This window comes from Mastomys coucha, unplaced genomic scaffold, assembly GCF_008632895.1.
Source record: "Mastomys coucha isolate ucsf_1 unplaced genomic scaffold, UCSF_Mcou_1 pScaffold21, whole genome shotgun sequence".
Classification (NCBI taxonomy): Eukaryota; Metazoa; Chordata; class Mammalia; order Rodentia; family Muridae; genus Mastomys; species Mastomys coucha.
The window spans coordinates 154,558,782-154,578,056 of NW_022196904.1; the positions used below are offsets into that span (position 1 = coordinate 154,558,782).

The 19,275-nt window shown below is 41.4% G+C and overlaps 1 protein-coding gene across 1 annotated transcript in view; it reads right to left on the reverse strand.

Annotated features, from left to right (window-relative positions):
* Nucleotides 1–19,275, reverse strand: part of Mamdc2 (MAM domain containing 2) — a 158,902-nt gene that overhangs the window by 13,417 nt on the left and 126,210 nt on the right. Inside the window, exons 10-11 of the mRNA XM_031389959.1 lie at nt 17,320–17,413; nt 14,035–14,187 (exon numbers count right to left, since the gene is read on the reverse strand). Of these exons, the coding sequence (XP_031245819.1) occupies nt 14,035–14,187; nt 17,320–17,413 (247 nt within the window). The remainder of the gene's footprint in view (nt 1–14,034; nt 14,188–17,319; nt 17,414–19,275) is intronic.

Below are 19,275 nucleotides of genomic sequence, written 5' to 3' on the forward strand. Positions count from 1 at the left end.
TACACACACACACACACACACACACACACACACACACACACACACGCTTGTACACAGAACATACACATGCTCCTGCCTGATCAGAAGTTTGAGGCCACCTGGCTACCAGGCCTTGCCTCAAGAAACAAAGAAACCAAACCCAAGCAACATTTGAAGTACATAGTTTTCTTTTTCTCTTAACAGCACATTTCAATAAGTAAATTATTCTTTGATGTGTGTTCGGAGAAATAAAGAAGACTCCTACTTTGACTTATTAGTACATTGGAAGGTAATTTAATTTCCAGAACAAATACTCAAGAACGTCTGGAAAGTAATGGTGTCTTTCTTTGGAATCATAAAGACAGTGAATGGAAATGCTTTTTTGGGAGGAGAAAAGATGGGGTAGAAGGACCTGTGATAGTTCACCTGTTAGGAGACTAAGTGAACCAGGAGCCACGGGGGTTGTGGGGAAGGAATTTCCTATAAATGGTATAGTTATGTGTTGATTTATATATTTATCATCATTTGGCCATAAAAATCCCTATTAAAAATAACCTTCTAAAACAAATACTTATATTCTAACAACCCAGGATCACGTACATGTCAATAAAACCCCAGGAAGTTTCTTATGACCCGCTGTCACTGTCTTGTAAATAAGAGGCATGGTGGCATTGGTGTTAGGAAACTTGCTGCTTCTGTAGGAGTGAGCTACTCATGCAGATGGTACAGGGACCAGAGGAATACATCCTGCAAAGTCCATGCTACCTCCATGCCAGCCATTCTCCATCTGCCACGGAACGCTTTCTTTCTTTTCACAGCAGTGAAGTGGCAGGGCTAGAGGTTTTTGGAGGGCGCCTTGGTTGCTATTTTAGTACAGTGATTTATTGATATCTATTCCCCAAGATTTCATCATCCAGGTTCTATCTTCATGACACTTTTGTCATTATACACAACTTGCATTTAAGATTTCCCTTCGAATGCTTTACTTACAATACTTCTTAGTTTTGTTACTCATATGTATTATTCAAGCAATAAACTTCGTGTTATCATGAAAACAGAAAATAAGCTGTACGGCTATAAAATAGCAATTCTGGCAAGCTGGTTATGGGTTTTCATATGCATGGGTATTACTGGCAAACCTAAAAATAGCTATACTCTGATCATTGATGTTCTGGGGGTAGACAGAATATGATTAAGGGGCTTAATGACTCTACCAAATCTTTTGCTTTCTGCTAAGAAAATTTATTAGTGGTCACAGGCACTGGCTTTCTATTTTATAGAGGAACATATGGCATTAAACAATAAGCCCAGGGAAGTATTGCAGAGCCAGACATCAGACCCAATAAAAGATTCATGAATTGTAAAAATAACAACACCACACATTTCAGTGGCTTTATATATTGCCAGTTAATCATCAGAGCAACCCTAGGGACTAATAGGGCATTAACCATTATTGCTGGTTTATATAAAGAAACTCAGACTTAGAAAGGCCATGCAATCACACCCCAGGCTCTGCAGCCAGCAAAGAGCAGAGACAGTTCACTGCTGGATGCTTTGTCTTTCTATGGGACTATACCATGCTAACCTCAGACTGTGGAAAGGTCTTTCTGTGTTGTCCTTTAGTAAGCCAGACACTATCTCCCTTGGATCTGCTAGTATATGATGATGTATTGATTCTGACAGGCACAGAGCTACCTGGCATATTTATAGAGGGTTTTTTTTTTGAGCTTCTCATTTTATTTAATAGATTTATATTGACTTACCATTTAATACAGTTATCTACAAAACAGTTTAGATGCCTCTCTCCTTCCTTCACATTATTTATGCTCCTCTCACTGTAGACTGACGGGCTTTAAGGATGGGATGTGAGAAGGTAGGATGCAGTGTACAGTTACACACATGTCCTTCAAAAGTCCCAGGTTGCATTATGTTACTTAAAGGGCCCTGTGACCTTCAAGACTAAACAAATACACAGTAGGCATCAGGGAGACACCCACTGTGCTGCTGTCCCAAGTCTCAGGGGAGTCCTTTCCAATGTATAAATCAGGAGGTCCCACCTTTTATGGCCTCTATGGTTATCTTATCTACATTTGAAAAGGAGCCATAGAAAAGTTTGTTAGGACTGAATGCAATAAGTCTCCCATGCAGGCAATAGCTCTCTCTCTTTTTTTTCCAATGCAACTCATTATTACTTGCAGTGTATACCTAATACCAAAATGCTTATTGTTGCTACCTAAGGAAAACAATAGATAATTATTAAAACTTCACTAAATGGATTTCCACAATACTTCATATGTTGCTTCAGCTCATCTATAATAGGCTGTCTACCTACAGCATCCTAAAAAGGCATCTATGAATTGCTGTTAATTTGTTGACTAAACAAAACATTTCAAAATGCATTATTTCAGGAAATGTCCCCCATTAAAGAAAATTTTCAGTGCTATCCATCTAACTATTCAAGTCACTTTAAATCAGTGCTTCTTAACCTCTCTTTAAAACAACTCCTCATGTTGTGGTAACCATCAACCACAAAATTATTTTCATTGCTATTTCATAACTGTATCTTTGCTGCTGTTATGAATGATAATGTAAATATCTGATATGTAGGATATCTGACATGCAACCCCTGTGAAAGGGTCATTTAGTCTCCAAAGATGTCACAGGTTGAGAATTGCTGCTTTAAATAATGCGATATGGTTTTCTAACTGTCTTTTGTGACAACAGAATAAAAAGAAGACGTTCACAGCACTTTTATACTCAGAGTTTATAGTGACTCTTGCTTGAGAGTCATTAGTCTCCTCAATCTTTCCCTAGGCCTTACCTTTTCCTCACAAAATCCTATTTTGCTGGAAACTTTCTAAGTCAGTCACCTTCCACCCAGGATATGTAATCAAGGAGACTTGTAATCATTTCCCTCATCTTCTGCCATCTCCTAGGTGACTCATGACAACCGTGGGCTGCTTTCATCAGGAATTGTGGCAGGTCCGTTCATCCAGGGTCCTTCCTACCCCTGACATTACCTCCTGTTCCTTTTCCATGCTCTGATCTCATGTAGCTCCGTGTTTCTCCATCCTTCCTTGGCCATGTTGTATTCAGTCTCTCCCCTCCAGTGAAAGATAACTCTACACTGTTTCCTGTGCCCCCCATGATGGTCATGAGTAAAGTCTGCTTTTCTGCGCTGTTTCCTATGCCTGCCATGATGGTCACGAGTAAAGTCTGCCTTCCTGTGCTTTCACAAGTACAGTGAGGACAGTTTTCTTAACATAGTGTCCCCGATATTTATTACTCAGGATGGGGAGCTATACAAGGAAAGACACAGACTGTAGCATCCACTGCTGGGCAGTTTACAACAGCGTCTGTATAAATTTTAATATCTTCCCATTACCCTTTGCCAAAGAATAGGACACTATGCAATATCATCTCAGATATAACAAGACCTTTGGCAGAAGAGGCAGAAAATACCAACACATGCTTATAGTTATAAGATGCCAGAGATATAAAGATTCCAAATACTGTGATCAGGAGGTAAGACTTATGGGTAAAGTGGCAGATGAAAAACTCATCCCAGAGGATCCAGTGCCTGTTTCTGTCCTTTGTGGACATTTCATGGAAATGGTGCTCAGATATACATGCAGGAAAAATAGCCATACATGCAAAACTAAGTCAATTTACTTTTAAAAAAGCAGTCTATAATTCATTACAATCCACATCAAAATTCTAAGGACATTATTCACAGAAATGGGGGAAAAAAATCTCAAAACTCACATGGAAACACAAAATGACCTAGATATCTAAAACACTCCTGAACAAAATGAATACTTACATATGTTCTTCATGGCACATATACATGCATGTGTTCATATACACAAAATAATAATTAATAATAATATATTAAACATCTTAAACTGTATATACTTTCCTTCATGATATGCCTATGATTTGATTCCCAAAGAAATTAAGAGAAAATACAAAATATAAAACATGGAACACATATATACACACACATACTACAAATAAATTAATAAAAGCTAAAAGTATAATTACCATAGGATCGAGCCCAGCTATACTATTTCTGGGGCCTATGCTCCATGGACTCTATAGCCTACTACTGAGGTATTTGTTCAACTGTGCTTGTTGCTACCCTATTCACAATCACTAGGAAATGGAATTATCCTAGCTGTCCATCAATGAATGATTAGATAATGAAATGTGGTATATTTACACAATAGGATTTTATTCAGTTAGAAAATGTAATTATTAAACTTGTAGGGGAATGTGTGGAATTGGTAAGATAAGTCAGGCTCAGAAAAAGAAATGCTGCATGTTCTCCCTTATATATTTTTATGTTTTTGTATTTAATTTGGGATATCTTTGGAGGTCAGAAAGCTAGAAAGGGCACATGAAAGAGGAAGAGGATGAGGTCCTTAATGGGAGTAGGAAATAGTAGCACAAGTGTGCTGGCTAGCCTTCTTAGTACTGAAAGGTGTTATAAGCAGGCTGCTGGGGAGGAAATTCATCAGTAGACTTACCTAGAGCTGGATCCTACATGCCACAAGACTGAGCTGCTAGGCAAGATGTCCCTACCTGCGAAATAGTGGCATCATGGCAGTTATGAGAACAACCAATTGGACTTGAGATCTGCTTCTTATGAAGGATGTCATGCCTAGTATTTTAAACTTGGTGAAAAATCCCTTGACTGAGGAGGTCATAGACCCTAGGAGAGAACTTAACTACTGATGCTTTGGAAATGAACATGATGTCAAACTGCTTTCTAAATATTTGTGTTTATACTCATAGATTAGTGATTCTCTAAAATTCTCTACTAAATTCTCTAAAACTTAGTAAAAAAAAAAAAAGCTTCTTTTTGTATTGGACAATGGTTAATGCAGAGATTCATATCTAATCCAAATGCTGAGTGTAAGCTACTACTGAATGACCAGCTCCAAATGGGACTTGTAAGTCAACCTCCTAAGACTCCAGAAACATTGGGGAAAGGCAGAATGCAGTATAAGCACTGGGGGATGTGGAGGGTGCTGAGACACAGCATGGCCACTGTACTCATGAACTCATATCCTCTATGGTAAGATCAAGCCAGACAACATTCTGGAGTGGATGTAGGAGAGATTCATGATATTCCATTCACAATTGAAGAGTTATTGGCAATTGATGGTTGTTGGGGGAAGGGAGTCATTTTTCTTTGGGGTGTGGCCACTAGTAGGTCCATGTTTTGCTAGATGGCCCCACACCCATGCATTTGCAGACTCAGTGGGTCAAATAAAAAAAAAAGAAGAAGAAGAAAAGAAAAAACAAAAGAAGAGCACGAGAAGGTGGGAAGGGAAGGTTTAGGGGAGAGTTTACAGAGAGTAAAAAAGGGGATTAAGGTTGGATATGATTGAGATACATTGTATACATGTTCGAAATTGTCAAATAAGAAATAAAACTATTCTAAAAATGTGATTGGTTGCACTGTAGTACAGAATAGAGCAATGCTCCTAACTTCTGAACAAAGTAATTTGTTGTAAGTAAATGCTGTTTACAGAAGGAGATATCAGAGCCAGCTCTTTTGGCTCTGGTGTGTGATTAATACTGCTAATATGCTAGAGGAAATTTAGGCCAGACACATAGAAATATAGCCAAGGATCTTGAAGGGATACTGATTTAAAAGCCTCAGGCAAGCTGAGAAGCAGACAAGAAAGTGTCTGGCTCCTACCATCTTCAGGTAGGTAAGAGCCAAAAAGCTCCTAACAAGAAGGTCGGTATACCATCCCGTTTTCATTTACACTTTGACGGTGGAGGAAACAGATCTACAGATGGAATCTTCCACCTGAAAATCCCTTCTTCTGCCCTATAAAATCTCTGAGCCCCTTGCCTCTTTGTGCACAGTCCTCACTTCTGCCACCCTTCATTGTTTTGATAGAGGTCACTCTCCTCTTTGATTTTCACCTTGCCTTGATCAATCCTGATCTAACAGGGAGGCACCAATTTCAGAGCATTTAGGGAATGTTCTAAGCTGCAAGGCATCAAAGAACCAACAGGTTCCAGAGAAAATGGAAGGTCCACAAAATGAGCTCAAGAAGTCCTGAGTTACCTCCTCTCTTCAGGTGTCATGGCAGAGACACCAACAGCCTCATTGATGTGAGCAGAAAGTAACTAGTGTTCAAAGTTGCTCAAGCAGCCAGGGTTGGGAGGGCCACATCTTATGAGGAAAAAGGGGACAGAAAAGAGAACATATCGCTTGGCAGTGTTCCTTTGGGGTATTTGTCATGTTCTTAACTTGAGACCAAGAGACAGAAATTTAAACACAAAACAAAGTGTCATTTCCTGCCTTCTCTCCGGCTAGAGGCAATGTTTAAATTTAGTAGATAGTAGAGAGGACAATTCCTCAATAGACCCAGGATGCCACTGTTGGAAACCATTCCCTGGGTGGTGTAGGCAGAACCAGATGTATACCCAGGAAGCAGAGCTGCAGCCCTACCTCATACTGCCTCAGTTCTAATCTTTTGGCGGGAAAACACCATTACAGAAGTGCTTTGTGAGTTTTCATTGATGATAATTCAAGAATTTGATCAAATTTATCATAAATTTTAAGGTGTGTCTGTGTGTGTGTGAGTGTGTGTGTGTGTGCGTAGACAAGCCCCACTTGTGGAAGATAGCCCACATGTGAGTTCTCACATAAGAGATCATAGTTTAATGGTTTGAGTATATAATAACAAGTTTGAAGGGTTAGGATATAGCTTAATAATGTTACTCTTGCCTTCTATGTGCAGGGTTCTGGGTTCAATCCAAAGCACTACAAAACACATGCATATGTTTATATGAGCATATAAATATGTGGATATATTCAAGAAAATGGATAAGATGGCAAATTTCACCAATGAACTTGTATCTATTAAAAAGCAAGCAGGTGGTAGGAAGGGTTTCAGAGAAGCAGAACACAGACTTCCACAAAAGCAACGAGAACACCAGCAGAAACAATGGTCAAAGCTAACTTTATCACCATCTATCTAGCAGCTCTAGAGTGCTCGCCCAGGGCAAGTGCTTGGTTCTTGCTAAGAGCAGTGATGATTTTACTGAGCCTCTTTTCGTCCACACCTTTCCTACTAAGGCATTCGTGGGAAGCAGGATAGGAGCAGACACTGACTCAGAACAGGTGGGCTACCTCCCAAGCACTCCATTCCTGGGAAATCAGCATTATCTGGTCCATTTGGCAGCAGATCGAAGAGCCCCATTCACAGGGCTTGTCTTTATATACCCTGAGATGATGGATCGATTCTGACAGACACACAACAGCTTGACGTATTTATAGTGTGGCTTTCCTGAGCTTTTCTTTTTATTTATTGGACATGTACTGACTGACAATCTAGTGCGGCTGTCTATAAAACAGGTTTACATGCCCCACTTCCCCCTGCTTTTATTTTTGCCTCTCTTGTTTGAGTTCTACCAACTATAAACTGAAGGCTTTAAGCAAGGACAGTGAAAAGATAGAACTGATTCAGAAGCACTTTGGTAGATGCCCTTTTTTTGGACTCAAGGGAGATACTGATGGCTTTTGGTTTTCAGTACAGAGGTGTCTTCAGTCATTCCTAGCTTAAGCTCCTGCAGAATATCTCTGCATCCATGGGAATGAGGTAGGAATGGGGAACCACTGTGAAATGGCATATATCTAAGCCAGTGAGGGTGGGAGTGCATGAAAAAGGACTTCCCCTTTTACTCTCTATTTAATGGCTGGAAGACATAATTCAACATGTTTATTAGATGTCTCCACTATCTCAAGCAACCAGTTAGACACCGCAGTTGTTGCAGGAAATATTAAAGAAAGAACTCGCCAACTCTCAGTGCAGCCAGACTTTGCTCCCTCAACTCCTGCCAACTCTCTGGGGCTAGCCCCTGCGCCAGAAGATCTCACTCGCGTGGTCCCTTGGCCAGCCAACTCTCTCGCTCCCATGCATTGCTCCACACACCTCTGGTTAGCCATCTCAATAGTTAATATACTTACCTGATATAATTAAGATTCTTAAACTTATAGTAAACCAATTAGATTTATGTATTAACAATATCACATTTTACAAGATGCCAATACAATAATTTCAGAGCCAACTGATAATGATAAAACTTTAACCCAGTTATTCTAACATTTAGATAACACCACGTCTGCCTCCATTCTCGTTCTTCTCCCTCACCTCTCCTGTGACCTCTTTGTCTGTCCTCCAAACTCCTAGACCTGCCTTCCTTTTCCTGTCCAATCACAGGCCTGCCACTGCCCTAATGTAATTGGACAGAGAAAATCCTGCAACAAGCAGTGGCTAAGTCAAGGATGCTTCATTGTTGTATGGATGGATACTTTCATGTTGTATGGCTTTGTCCCCCAGTTCCTGCTGTGGGGACTCATAGCTTCAAGTATACTACCTCCATATAAGGTCACATTTGAGGTCCACTTTCATGGGCCTCCAGGCTGACAGTGTCCTATAGTCAGTATTGTAACTTAGAGTCACTTAAGGCTGTTTCACGGCTTAAAGGGCTGCATGTCAGACCTGGTGTCTCTTAATCCTGACATGTGTCCCTATTCCTTACCATTTCTGATCTACTCTGGAGTATCTTTCTTTCTCTCTTTCTTTCTTTCTTTCTTTCCTTCTTTCTTTCTTTCTTTTGTTTTTTTTCGAGACAGGGTTTCTCTGTGTAGCCTTGGCTGTTCTGGAACTCACTCTATAGACCAGGCTGGCCTCGAACTCAGAAATCCACCTGCCTCTGCCTCCCAAGTGCTGGGATTAAAGGCGTGCGCCACCACCGCCCGGCTGGAGTATCTTTCAAGACACTGCCAGGAATTGCTGCTGCTCTGCGTTGCCCCACCATCTCTACAACTTGACCTTTATTGTTTTCCTTGCAGCTCTGACTTATTTGGATTTTTTTTAAAGGGTATTGAACACCTGGGAGATATGGCATGGGATTGTGTGATATTAATGGTAACTTCAGATTCTAAGATATTTGATTCTTATACACACATAATTACTGATGCTGGTAGCTTGAATAATTAGTCATTTGTGGGGCTGGTGAAATGGTTGAAAGGTAAAGGTGCTTGCCTGAAGTTTGATGATGTAAATTCAATCTCAGGAGTTCACATGGTAGATAAACAGAGAGCAGACACCGGAAAGTTAACCTCTGACCTCCGAATTCACACTGTGGCACATGCAGGCACACACCCACACTTACACTTTCTCTTCAATAATAAGTGTGTAGAGAAGCCCAGTCAGTCTGGTTATGCTTTCATTTTGGAAAGGGTCACACTTGTCCCTCTTCCATCTCACAGCTGATATATCAGCCTTATTTAGCACATGCTATTAAAGACTGCAAAACAAGAAAGCTATTTTTCTATGTGGCTAGGTGAATGGGGTGCACTCCTGGAGTTACACTCATAGGATCAGAATATAGACACTAGAAATAGTTCGTTTCTGTTGATTATAGATTATTTCTGTTGGCCACATGCATCATGAGTCATGTGTCAGTGATGCCAATGAGGCAGTGTGCAAAGAATATGGTCACTGGAACCAAATCAACCTGAAATATAGTCCCCACTTTACCAGTTACTACTATGTAGCTCCAAGGGGCACTTAACTCCTTCAGGCTTTTATTTCCCTGTTTGAACACTGGGGCCTTTAACTTACATTACAGATTGTAGGAAAAGCACAGAGCCCTGGCCGGGGTAAACGTTCATCAAATAATCTCTAGCTTTACAGTGAGAGGGTCATTAAAGTAATCGATAGCCTTAACCCAATGCTATATATCTATAGGTACCTTGGGCATAGTATAGTAGAATTTGTTTTCTTGCTTGCGTCGCTATGCACAGCAATAAAACGACAGATCCCAAAATATTTTACTAGTTAAAAATCTGAAAGACATCTTGAGAATCTTTTGGAATTTAATATTGAAGCAGGTGAAAAAATTTACTTCTTAAAAAAATCAACATTCTCTACATCGTGCACCAAAGAACTTCGTTTCATGTGTCTAGTATTCATTTAGAATAAATACAGAGTTCAGTAAGAAACATTTGTATTCATGGTCTTGCTGTAAAGTTTCACCCTAGCCAGCTGAAACAGTCTTTTAAGTTTTCAAACTGCGAAAGGAAACACAACCACACCATCTTCAAACCAAGCCACCCAAGTTCACTAACATATGGCCCCATAGCCGGTAGAATGTGTTCTATGAGTCAGACAAACCTGGAGTGTAGCACAAAGCCATAAGGACCAGGAGCAGGCCTAGGCTGTCACCCATTTAACATGAAAGAATTTTTCCTTCTCTTTTGATAGCCATCCCACGACACTGGCTCCTGGGAGGGAGTCTGCTATGGGTTAAGCTGCATCTCTCAAAAACACATGTGATGAAGCCCTAGCTTCATTACTCAGAGCGTGGCTATATTTAGAGACCAGGCTTCTCAAGATGAAACGGAATTAAAAGAGGGTTGTTATGGTGGATCGGTTCGGTACAAGTGTCATAAGAAAAGAGACATCAGGAATGTACTGGTACAGAGGGAGGGCCATGTATACACACTGCAAGAAGATAGCCATTTTGCAAGCCAGAGAGGCCAGAGGAAAGCAACCATGCTGATACCAAGATCTGGGGCCACTCCTTGTAGTTAGGTAAGCGAGTAGGAAGTTGTAGTTATTCTCATTTTCTAGAAGTCAAAGCTGAAACTGAGAGTTTAGGTAGCTTTCCTAAGGCCATACTCTAAGTGAATTTCTTGGGTTATCCCAACTTCAAAACCCATGCCTTAGTTTCTTCCGCCCCTGGCCTCATTGCTTCCCTTTGCTCTTTCTCAGGAGAAGTGCCTTCACCACTTACTACTCCGATTCTGTCCTGTCATCTTCCATGTCCAAGGCATCCCACAATCTTTGTTATCCAGAACACCCTCCCCCTCCCTCTGCTGCAGTCATGTTTGTATACCTCTAAATGAAACCTCCTTCATGTCTGCATAGAAAGAATCAAAGCTATCAACCTTCTCCCACGAAAACGTTTTTTATAACAGATGAGCTAAACTGATCTGCTCCTCTCTACTACATCCCTGATAGTAAAAAATATATTTCTCCACAATCTCATTTTTTCCCTAGGGAGGGCTTTGGTGCTTGTTTTGGTTTTGGAGCAGGACTTGTTTGTTATACAGCTCATTGTGGCCTGGATTTCATTATGTGACCCAGGCTCTTGCCTCAGCCGCCTGAGTGCTGGAGTTATAAGTGTGTACCACCATGCCAGTTATTAGGGGTTGTACTGGCTGGTTTTGTGTGTCAACTTGACACAGGCTGGAGTTATCACAGAGAAAGGAGCTTCAGTTGGGGAAGTGCCTCCATGTGATCCAGCTGTGGGGCATTTTCTCAGTTGGTGATCAACAGGGGAGAGCCCCTTGTGGGTGGTACCATCTCTGGGCTAGTAGTCTTAGGTTCTATAAGAGAACAAGCTGAGCAATCCAGGGGAAGCAAGCCAGTAAGGAACATCCCTCCATGGCCTCTGCATCAACTTCTGCTTCCTGACTTGCTTGAGTTCCAGTTCTGACTTCCTTTGGTGATGAACAACATTGTGGAAATGTAAGCTGAATAAACCCTTTCCTCCCCAACTTGCTTCTTGGTCATAATGTTTGTGCAGGAATAGAAACCCTGACTAAGACATGGGTCTTGCTAAATAATGACCATTTTTACATGTTCTAGTAAAAGTTTTTGTTTATTCATTTACTCACTCACTCATTCACTCACTCATTCATGCATTTGTTCACTTATCTCACAATGATTTTTTGCATGCCTTTTATGTATAAATCACAATATTAAGTACTGTGGGAATTCAACAGTACTTAATAGTACTTATAGTACTCTGCTCTCATGGCATTGCTATTCAGAGCCAATAAGGCTCATTGTTTCTGGGCCTTGTATCACAGCCATGTCTACATAGCATGTTTTAGGCCAGCTAGGACTCCATTGTAAAACCCTTTCTCACAAAAAGGCTCAGGTTGGAGATTTTCATCATAGTTATCCCTTTCCAAAGAAGTCACTGTCAAAAGTCCATGAGGATTCCTCTGCTTGCCATGCTAGGATATCCTTTCTGAGACTGAAGCCAATTGAGAAAACTCAGTGGAGCAAGAACAAAGAGTCTCATGATTAGATCCTTCATCCCTTGCATCAGGATATGCCTGAATGGACCTTTTCCAGTAATTCAGAAGGAGCCCTCTTGTCTACTTAAACTGTTTCTGTTGTATGCTACCCAAGTGTTCCCATATATGACATATAGTATCAATGTGACTTCTTGATGCATTTTCAGATGGAGCCTCAGAGGATCTTGTAGTATTTTTGGAATTATTAGTCATACCGAAAGTGGACATCTGGTTTACCTTTGGCCAGTGTTGAATGTCTTCAATAGCATCAGGCCCTGAGGGCATAGTTTTCCTGCATCTGCCAAAGCAGCATGAGGAAAGGGCAGTTTGTAGGACCAGGTGGCACATTTAAGGTGAGAGTGCATTAGTTTCTGAGGCCAGTGGACAACCTGGGAAGGTAGATGAAATCAGATGCTCTTCAAAGAAAGTAGAAACTTTCAGAAAAACCTGGGTGGTTGTATAAAGGTGTGAACCTTAACAGGAAGGCAGCAAGTGCAAAGCACTGGTTCTGAAGGGTGTAGGTAGGGTGGACACTGCCAGAAATGCTGGGCTGCAGATGGTCCAAATGACCAGCATTTGACATGTGTTACAATGAGGAGACAGTCAATAGCCAAGAGAGAATGTAAAACAGCACCAAATATTTTAAAGTTCTTTTCTTTACCTATCCTGACTAGAAGATGACAAACAGGGAAGGCCCGTGAGGTGTTGAAATAAAGATGCAAGACTAGACAGCCCTCCCCCTTTATCCTCCTGAAACAAGGAGTAAAGCCCAGCCGAGGACATCAGAAGCATTTTGATGGAATGACAAATGGAGGTTTTTGACTTGGACTAGACTCTTTAACATGCCTGAATTATGACTCTTCTAATAACTCAGCAGAACTGGGAATTAAGGGATTTACCCAGAAATGAGGAGAAAAGTCTTCAGGCTATATGGTAAAGGATATAAAGAGAAATGAAACTGTGGTTGTGTTTACCATGTTAAGATTATTTGGTAGAAAGGCTATATACACTGTATGTTGCTCCATGGTACTTGATCACAGGTTTATCTTGAGGTTGGTTATAAGGTTCGGCACCATTTAACCCACTGTATCCTACTGGCTTCTCTATGGACCCTGAATCGTAGTATCAGTGATCTCTGTGAATTTAGTTCAGGCATAAATTTCCTTCCTAGATTGAACTTCAATCTAACAGTTAGACCAAACAGGGGCATACTTTATCACAGATTACTTTAACTTGCTGATATACAGTAGTAGTAACAGAAAGACCAATGTTGAGGTTGTCTTATTGTAACATACATATTCGGTGTGGAACACACACTCCTTAGCCAGACAAGGTGGCATATATCGAAATACTTGAGCTCTCAGGAGGCTTATCTTGACATCCAGGCCAGCCTGAACAAGACTGTGTGTGTGTGTGTGTGTGTGTGTGTGTGTGTGTGTGTGTGTGTGTGTGTGAGAGAGAGAGAGAGAGAGAGAGAGAGAGAGAGAGAGAGAGAGAGAATGTGCCACATATACCTACAGCTATCTGTTCTTGCTTCATCCCAAGAACAGGGAGTCACGATTCACAGATGAATTTTCTGTCTTTGTTTCAGCTACAGAAAGCATGGAGTTGAACTTATCTGTATGCTCCCCATATGCCTGTATGTCTACATACTAAGCCTCAGCTTCCATTTTAATTTTCATCTTTGCCTCCACTACTGTTCGTCTTTCAGTTTTTAAAACCTATTTCTAGATGACCTTTGTAATATGCGTTAAGCAGTAATATAAAAGATGCTTTTCCTATGAACCTGTTAAAAAAATCTTGTGTGTAGAATATTATGTACGTCGTTCTAGACACAAGACATGAATCTGCACATTCAAAACGCAGTAAATGCCCACTAGTATGCTAAGTTATGTTCTTAGGAAACAGCACCATGTGGCATAACTCACCTACCCCAGTAGTGTGATCTCCCTTGGGTCCTGTGTAGGAGGTGGGTGTTTCTCCCCTCCCCCTGTGCCAGCTGCTCCGGTTCCTTTTCTCCTGTGTAAATGCACATTCATCTTGATCAAAAGTGCATTCTCCAGGTGGAGGTGGAAGTCTCTCTGCAAGGAAACAGCAGGTGTTGCAATTACTGAGACAGTCGATGCATATGTATGTTCTCACGGCTCCTAGCAGCCCTCTTTGCATGTCTGAGAGTTGTCTGGCCATATGTCAAACCTATGGAGAGCAGACCCCCGCAGGTAGCCTACCCAGCTTAACCTCCAGAGAATCTATGCTTCTTCATGGGTCCTATCATGGTGGCACAGAATCAAAAATCTAGATTTGAAATATTGGGTTACTTTGAGCATGACACTCCCCCAACTTGGGGAATTTGTCTGAGTGGAATTACAGAGCCCTGGGAACTGTAGATACCCAGCCTCAAAAATAAAATAAATAAAAAATAAAAAATGAAAAAGTTTATGTAAGAGCTTTCTTCAAAAATCCAGGATGAATGAAGGGTATTCTCGGATCAGCTCCATATCTCCTCTGGAGGATGAGCAGAGCTGTGCAGTTCAGATGATGTTTTTTTTTTCTGTTTCTCAGTGTTCATACTTGTATGTGGGGATATTAATGGGATCCATTTCGTAGGATTGTGAAGATTAAATAAGATGACTTGTGTGAAGAATTTAGGACGTGTAATAATACAGTTATCTCATTTTCCATTTGCAGACTTTTTTTTTTTTTTTCAAGACAGGGTTTCTCTGTATATCCCTGGCTGTCCTGGAACTCACTCTGTAGACCAGGCTGGCCTCAAACTCAGAAATCCACCTGCCTCTGCCTCCCAAGTGCTGGGATTAAAGGTGTGCACTACCACTGCCTGGCCCATGATTGTGTTTTTGAGGATTAAACCAGGGCCCTGCACACCCTAGGCAAGCAGTACACCTCCAGCCAATACTTGCCTTTGAATGTTATCTTTACTAACATCAGTAGTTATTACCTCCAGAGTGATGCTGTCTCTCAACTCAGGGCTGATTTTCTCCATTGTCTTAACTTTGTTATGCCTCCCTACATCGATATCCTTAGTAACATTTTAATGATTATTTACTCTTTGTTTCTCTTGTATTCAGTTTTGTATACAGGCCTCATTCCCTGATCTGCAGATATTCTTATTGTTACTGTCCTTCCAAAGGCTCAGAAAACAAGGTGTCTTCCTTAATTTGTTTTTAGTTCTGTGAGAGAGTAAACGGAGAGCCACTGTAAGCTATGTAAGCCACTGAACTAGGCCACGAGAGTAAACGGAGAGCCACTGTAAGCTATGTAAGCCACTGAACTAGGCCACCAATCCACTGAACTAGGCCACCAATCCAAATAGTTGTTTTCAGCTGTTCTCCAGTATCAGACAGATGCTGCACTTTGGCTGCTTGTTTAAGAGATGCCTACAGAGGATCTCTGAGGTATGCTCCACTCACTCATTTACTGCCCACCATGGCTAGTATGCTCCTATCTCACCATCTGCACGTAGTCTGAAGTAAGATAAAAATAAAGGGGAAATTATGAAGAAATGGCTTGGAGGGGCTCATTCTGGAGTTTGGCTAAAATCTCAAGCCAGCCAAGAGTGGAGGATTTTGACAAGTCTAGAACTACTTTAAAATAATAATGCTTACATAGCAGTGAGCTTGCTTATGATTTGTATATGACTTTAATGTTTACCTTTATCCCATTACCAGATGCAAATATGTTATGGTCTGAAAACCTCACAAACGAGATTATGAACTTAGTCTGCAGACAGAATATGTCTCAACTCCCTTGTGATTAATATAGTAAGGACTCCCTCAACCTTGTGACCTATGGTTTGGTCTTTTTAGCAGTCTTTGAGTTTATCAGTGCACAACACAAACAAACCACCCTATGATCTCTTTTACCAAAAACAAGAGTCTTAGAAAAGCTTTGAACAGTGAAGTCCAAAAAGCACCAAGAATATCTGTCTATGACCATTGAGATTCTCTCTTGAGGCTCCACAGCCATGTCTTGGGTGTTTACTGTCCATTTTCTAAGCACCCTGTGTTGACACTAGAACTTAAATCTACGTTAACACCTTTCTCAAGAAGTTCCAACTCTGCTTCTGATTCATTCAGAAAATCTTTTCTGAGGCATAGAGGCCTTTGAAAGGACTGCTCCACCATCATCCCAAAGCTCAAGGATCACTTTGGAAGCACAGGTGCAAAGAGTGTAAGAGCCAGAGGCTGTAGGTGACTGCAAGGGAACATCTGGACACAGCTGGGTAGCTACACATATGAACTCCCAGCAGCTGTGGCAGCGTGCACAAGACCTGTGCAAGGCCAAGCCAGACTAAATCCTAGCATGGAGTAGGGGTGGGGGGCACACAATCCTACCCCTCACAATTGACAGGTAATATAACTAACTAATTGAGAAGGATCAGATTATCTAAGAGTTCCTCCTAAGTTGACCATGTTTCAGTGGAAGGACCTACATCCAAGAATATTTTGGATGGCACAGATGGGTCTTGATGGTTTAGGGAAAAGCCCCGCAAGTGAACAGGGAAAGGGTGTAGTTCCAGGAAGAGTTGGGGAGGTAAATAGAATCAAAACAATGCTGTCTAGAACTCTCAAGGATCTAAATAAAACAAAGCATAAGCAGCAACATAAGGTTGACATAAGCAGCAGCATAAGGCCGTGTCCCCTGCTGCTGCTGCTGCTGCTGCTGCTGCTGCCGTGTCCCCTGATGCTGCTGCCGCCATCGCTGCTGCTGCTGCTGCTGCAGGGTTTGTTTTACTGTCCCTTAATTCATTAAGAACATATCATCTTTACTACAAATTTAATAGTACACATCTCACAAGCCTTTGCAAAATAACAATGCCATCAATACTACTTAAAAATGTGTGTTCTCTAAATATAGTGATAACTATCATGTTAGTTAAGCTAAAGGGCACTGTTTTTAAAGTACTGTTTGGGGGCAGTTCATGAGCATCATCCCCAACATTCAGGGTGGTACTGCTTTCCTTACAATAAAGGTCCCTACAATAAACTTTCCTTACAAGGGAAAGTCATACATACAAAGCTGTACTAGAGTCTTTATTTCCAACTCATAGACTCTACTACAAAACTCTGTGGAGAGGCATGTCTGTCAAGAAAAGTAAAGGATAGAATAGCATAGGTCAAATGCATGAGGCTTACAGAGGAACTGGAAGTGTCTGTCATAGGGAAGAGAGACTTACCACTGAAAAGACCTCTTACCTGGAGACTGGCAGTTTCCTAATTGTATGGTAATGTCATCCAGGGCTACCAGTCCACAGTCCCAAAAGCTTTTGCATAGGCTCATAAAAACCACCTGTAATTCATAAAAATTAAGCTATAAATTCAGAAAACAGAAACCCTTTCATCCTGGGATTTACTCAGTAAAACACAACTGCACAAGCAATTAGAAACATCCTCTCCTTGCCCATGTGCGGGCCAGGATACAGTGGTGCGAAGATTTTCCTGTTGGGATACGATCCTGGCGCTGTATTCTTTTAAGCAGTGTGGACTTTATAATAACATACTATGTGTATGAATATAAAAATTGGAAGTGGCCCTCAAAGATTGGCAGCCAGTCTAGAAAACAAGCGATTAGCTGGGTGATGGGAAAAAGTACTTGGGAAAGGTTCCAAGTATCTTCCTTTGGTATTCCAGAATGGCTGTTGTTTTCCAAGCATCTCTCAAACGTCTCTAGTACAAACATTATTGGTTGCTTTTAAAGAGCTGTCTAGTGACGTGCTTCATTTACATAATGAACAAAGTTCCATTGGCTACCCATCCAGAGACTCCTTGTCCCTGGTTGGTGTCATGAATAAAAGCATTGACATGGTTATTTTATCAGTCCCAGTAGTTTTATTGTTGTGTGTGAAGGAAAAACAAATCTACATCATACATTATTAAATTTAGTGTGTGTGTGGGGGGCGAGGTTTGATTTCTTATAATCAGGCTGGTTTAAAGGCTATGTTTCACAGCCTGGTGGCTCAGGTTCCTTCCTGTCCCACAACACCCAGAGGAAGCTCCACTCCCAGGCGCTCTAACACACCAAGGATCAGAGGTGAGGAGGACATAATATCTGTCCCAACACCGGGACTAACTGGGACCAGCAGGACTAGGCACACAGGAACTCCACCAGCCCAGTGACTAAGGTTTCTTCCCGTCTGTTTGGGCTGGTGTCCTGAGCAGACCTTGGGTGCAAGCTCCACAGCCAGTCCCACAACACCCAGAGGAAGCTCCACTCCCAGGCGCTCTGACAAGCCCAGGGTCACAGGATCACAGAGACAGCTTGACTCTGAGGAGTTCTGACACAACCAGGATCACAGGAAGAACAGGCTCCAGTCAGATTTAGCAAGGGCAGGAAGCACTAGAGATAACCAGATGATGTGGGGCAAGTGTAAGAATACAAGCAACAAAAACCAAGGTTCCTTGGCATCATCAGAACCCAATTCTCCCACCATAGCAAATCCTGGACACACCATCATACTGGAAAAGCAAGATTCAGATATAAAATCACTTTTCATGGTAATGATACAGGACATTAAGAAAGACATAAATAGCATCCTCAAAGAAATACAAGAGAACATAGGTAAACAGCTAGAAGCCCTTCAAGAGGAAACACAAAAATCCATTAAAGAACTACAGGAAAACACAATCAAACAGGTAAAGGGAATGAACAAAACCATCCAGAATCTAAAAATGGAAATAAAAACAATAAAGAAATCAGAAAGAGATGTGGAGCGCTGCTGCACCTTTAAGATGGTGCCTGCCATTCTTCTGCTAAGGAGTAAACAAGTCCTTATTTGGCAAGAGGGTTGTACCTGCCAGTGGTCTGATCTTTCTTCATGAGGCTATAGCCAATGATAGCGCAAGTGGTGGTATGGGCTCATGGGCAGTCCTACGAAGGGTATTTAAGCAGAACTCACAGACCATTCGGGGGCACACCCTTGATTCTCATGTAACTAACAGCTCCTGAGTAAACTGTTGCTGGAAGGAACTGGTGTGCTAGTCTTTCTTCCCTGCTGGTCAGGGTGATTGGCGCGGCACAAAGAGAGACAACCCTGTACATAGAAAACCTAGAAAAGAATTCAAGAGTCATAGATGCAAGCATCATCAACAGAATACAAGAGATAGAAGAGAGAATTTCAGGGGCTGAAGATACCATAGAAAACATTGACACAA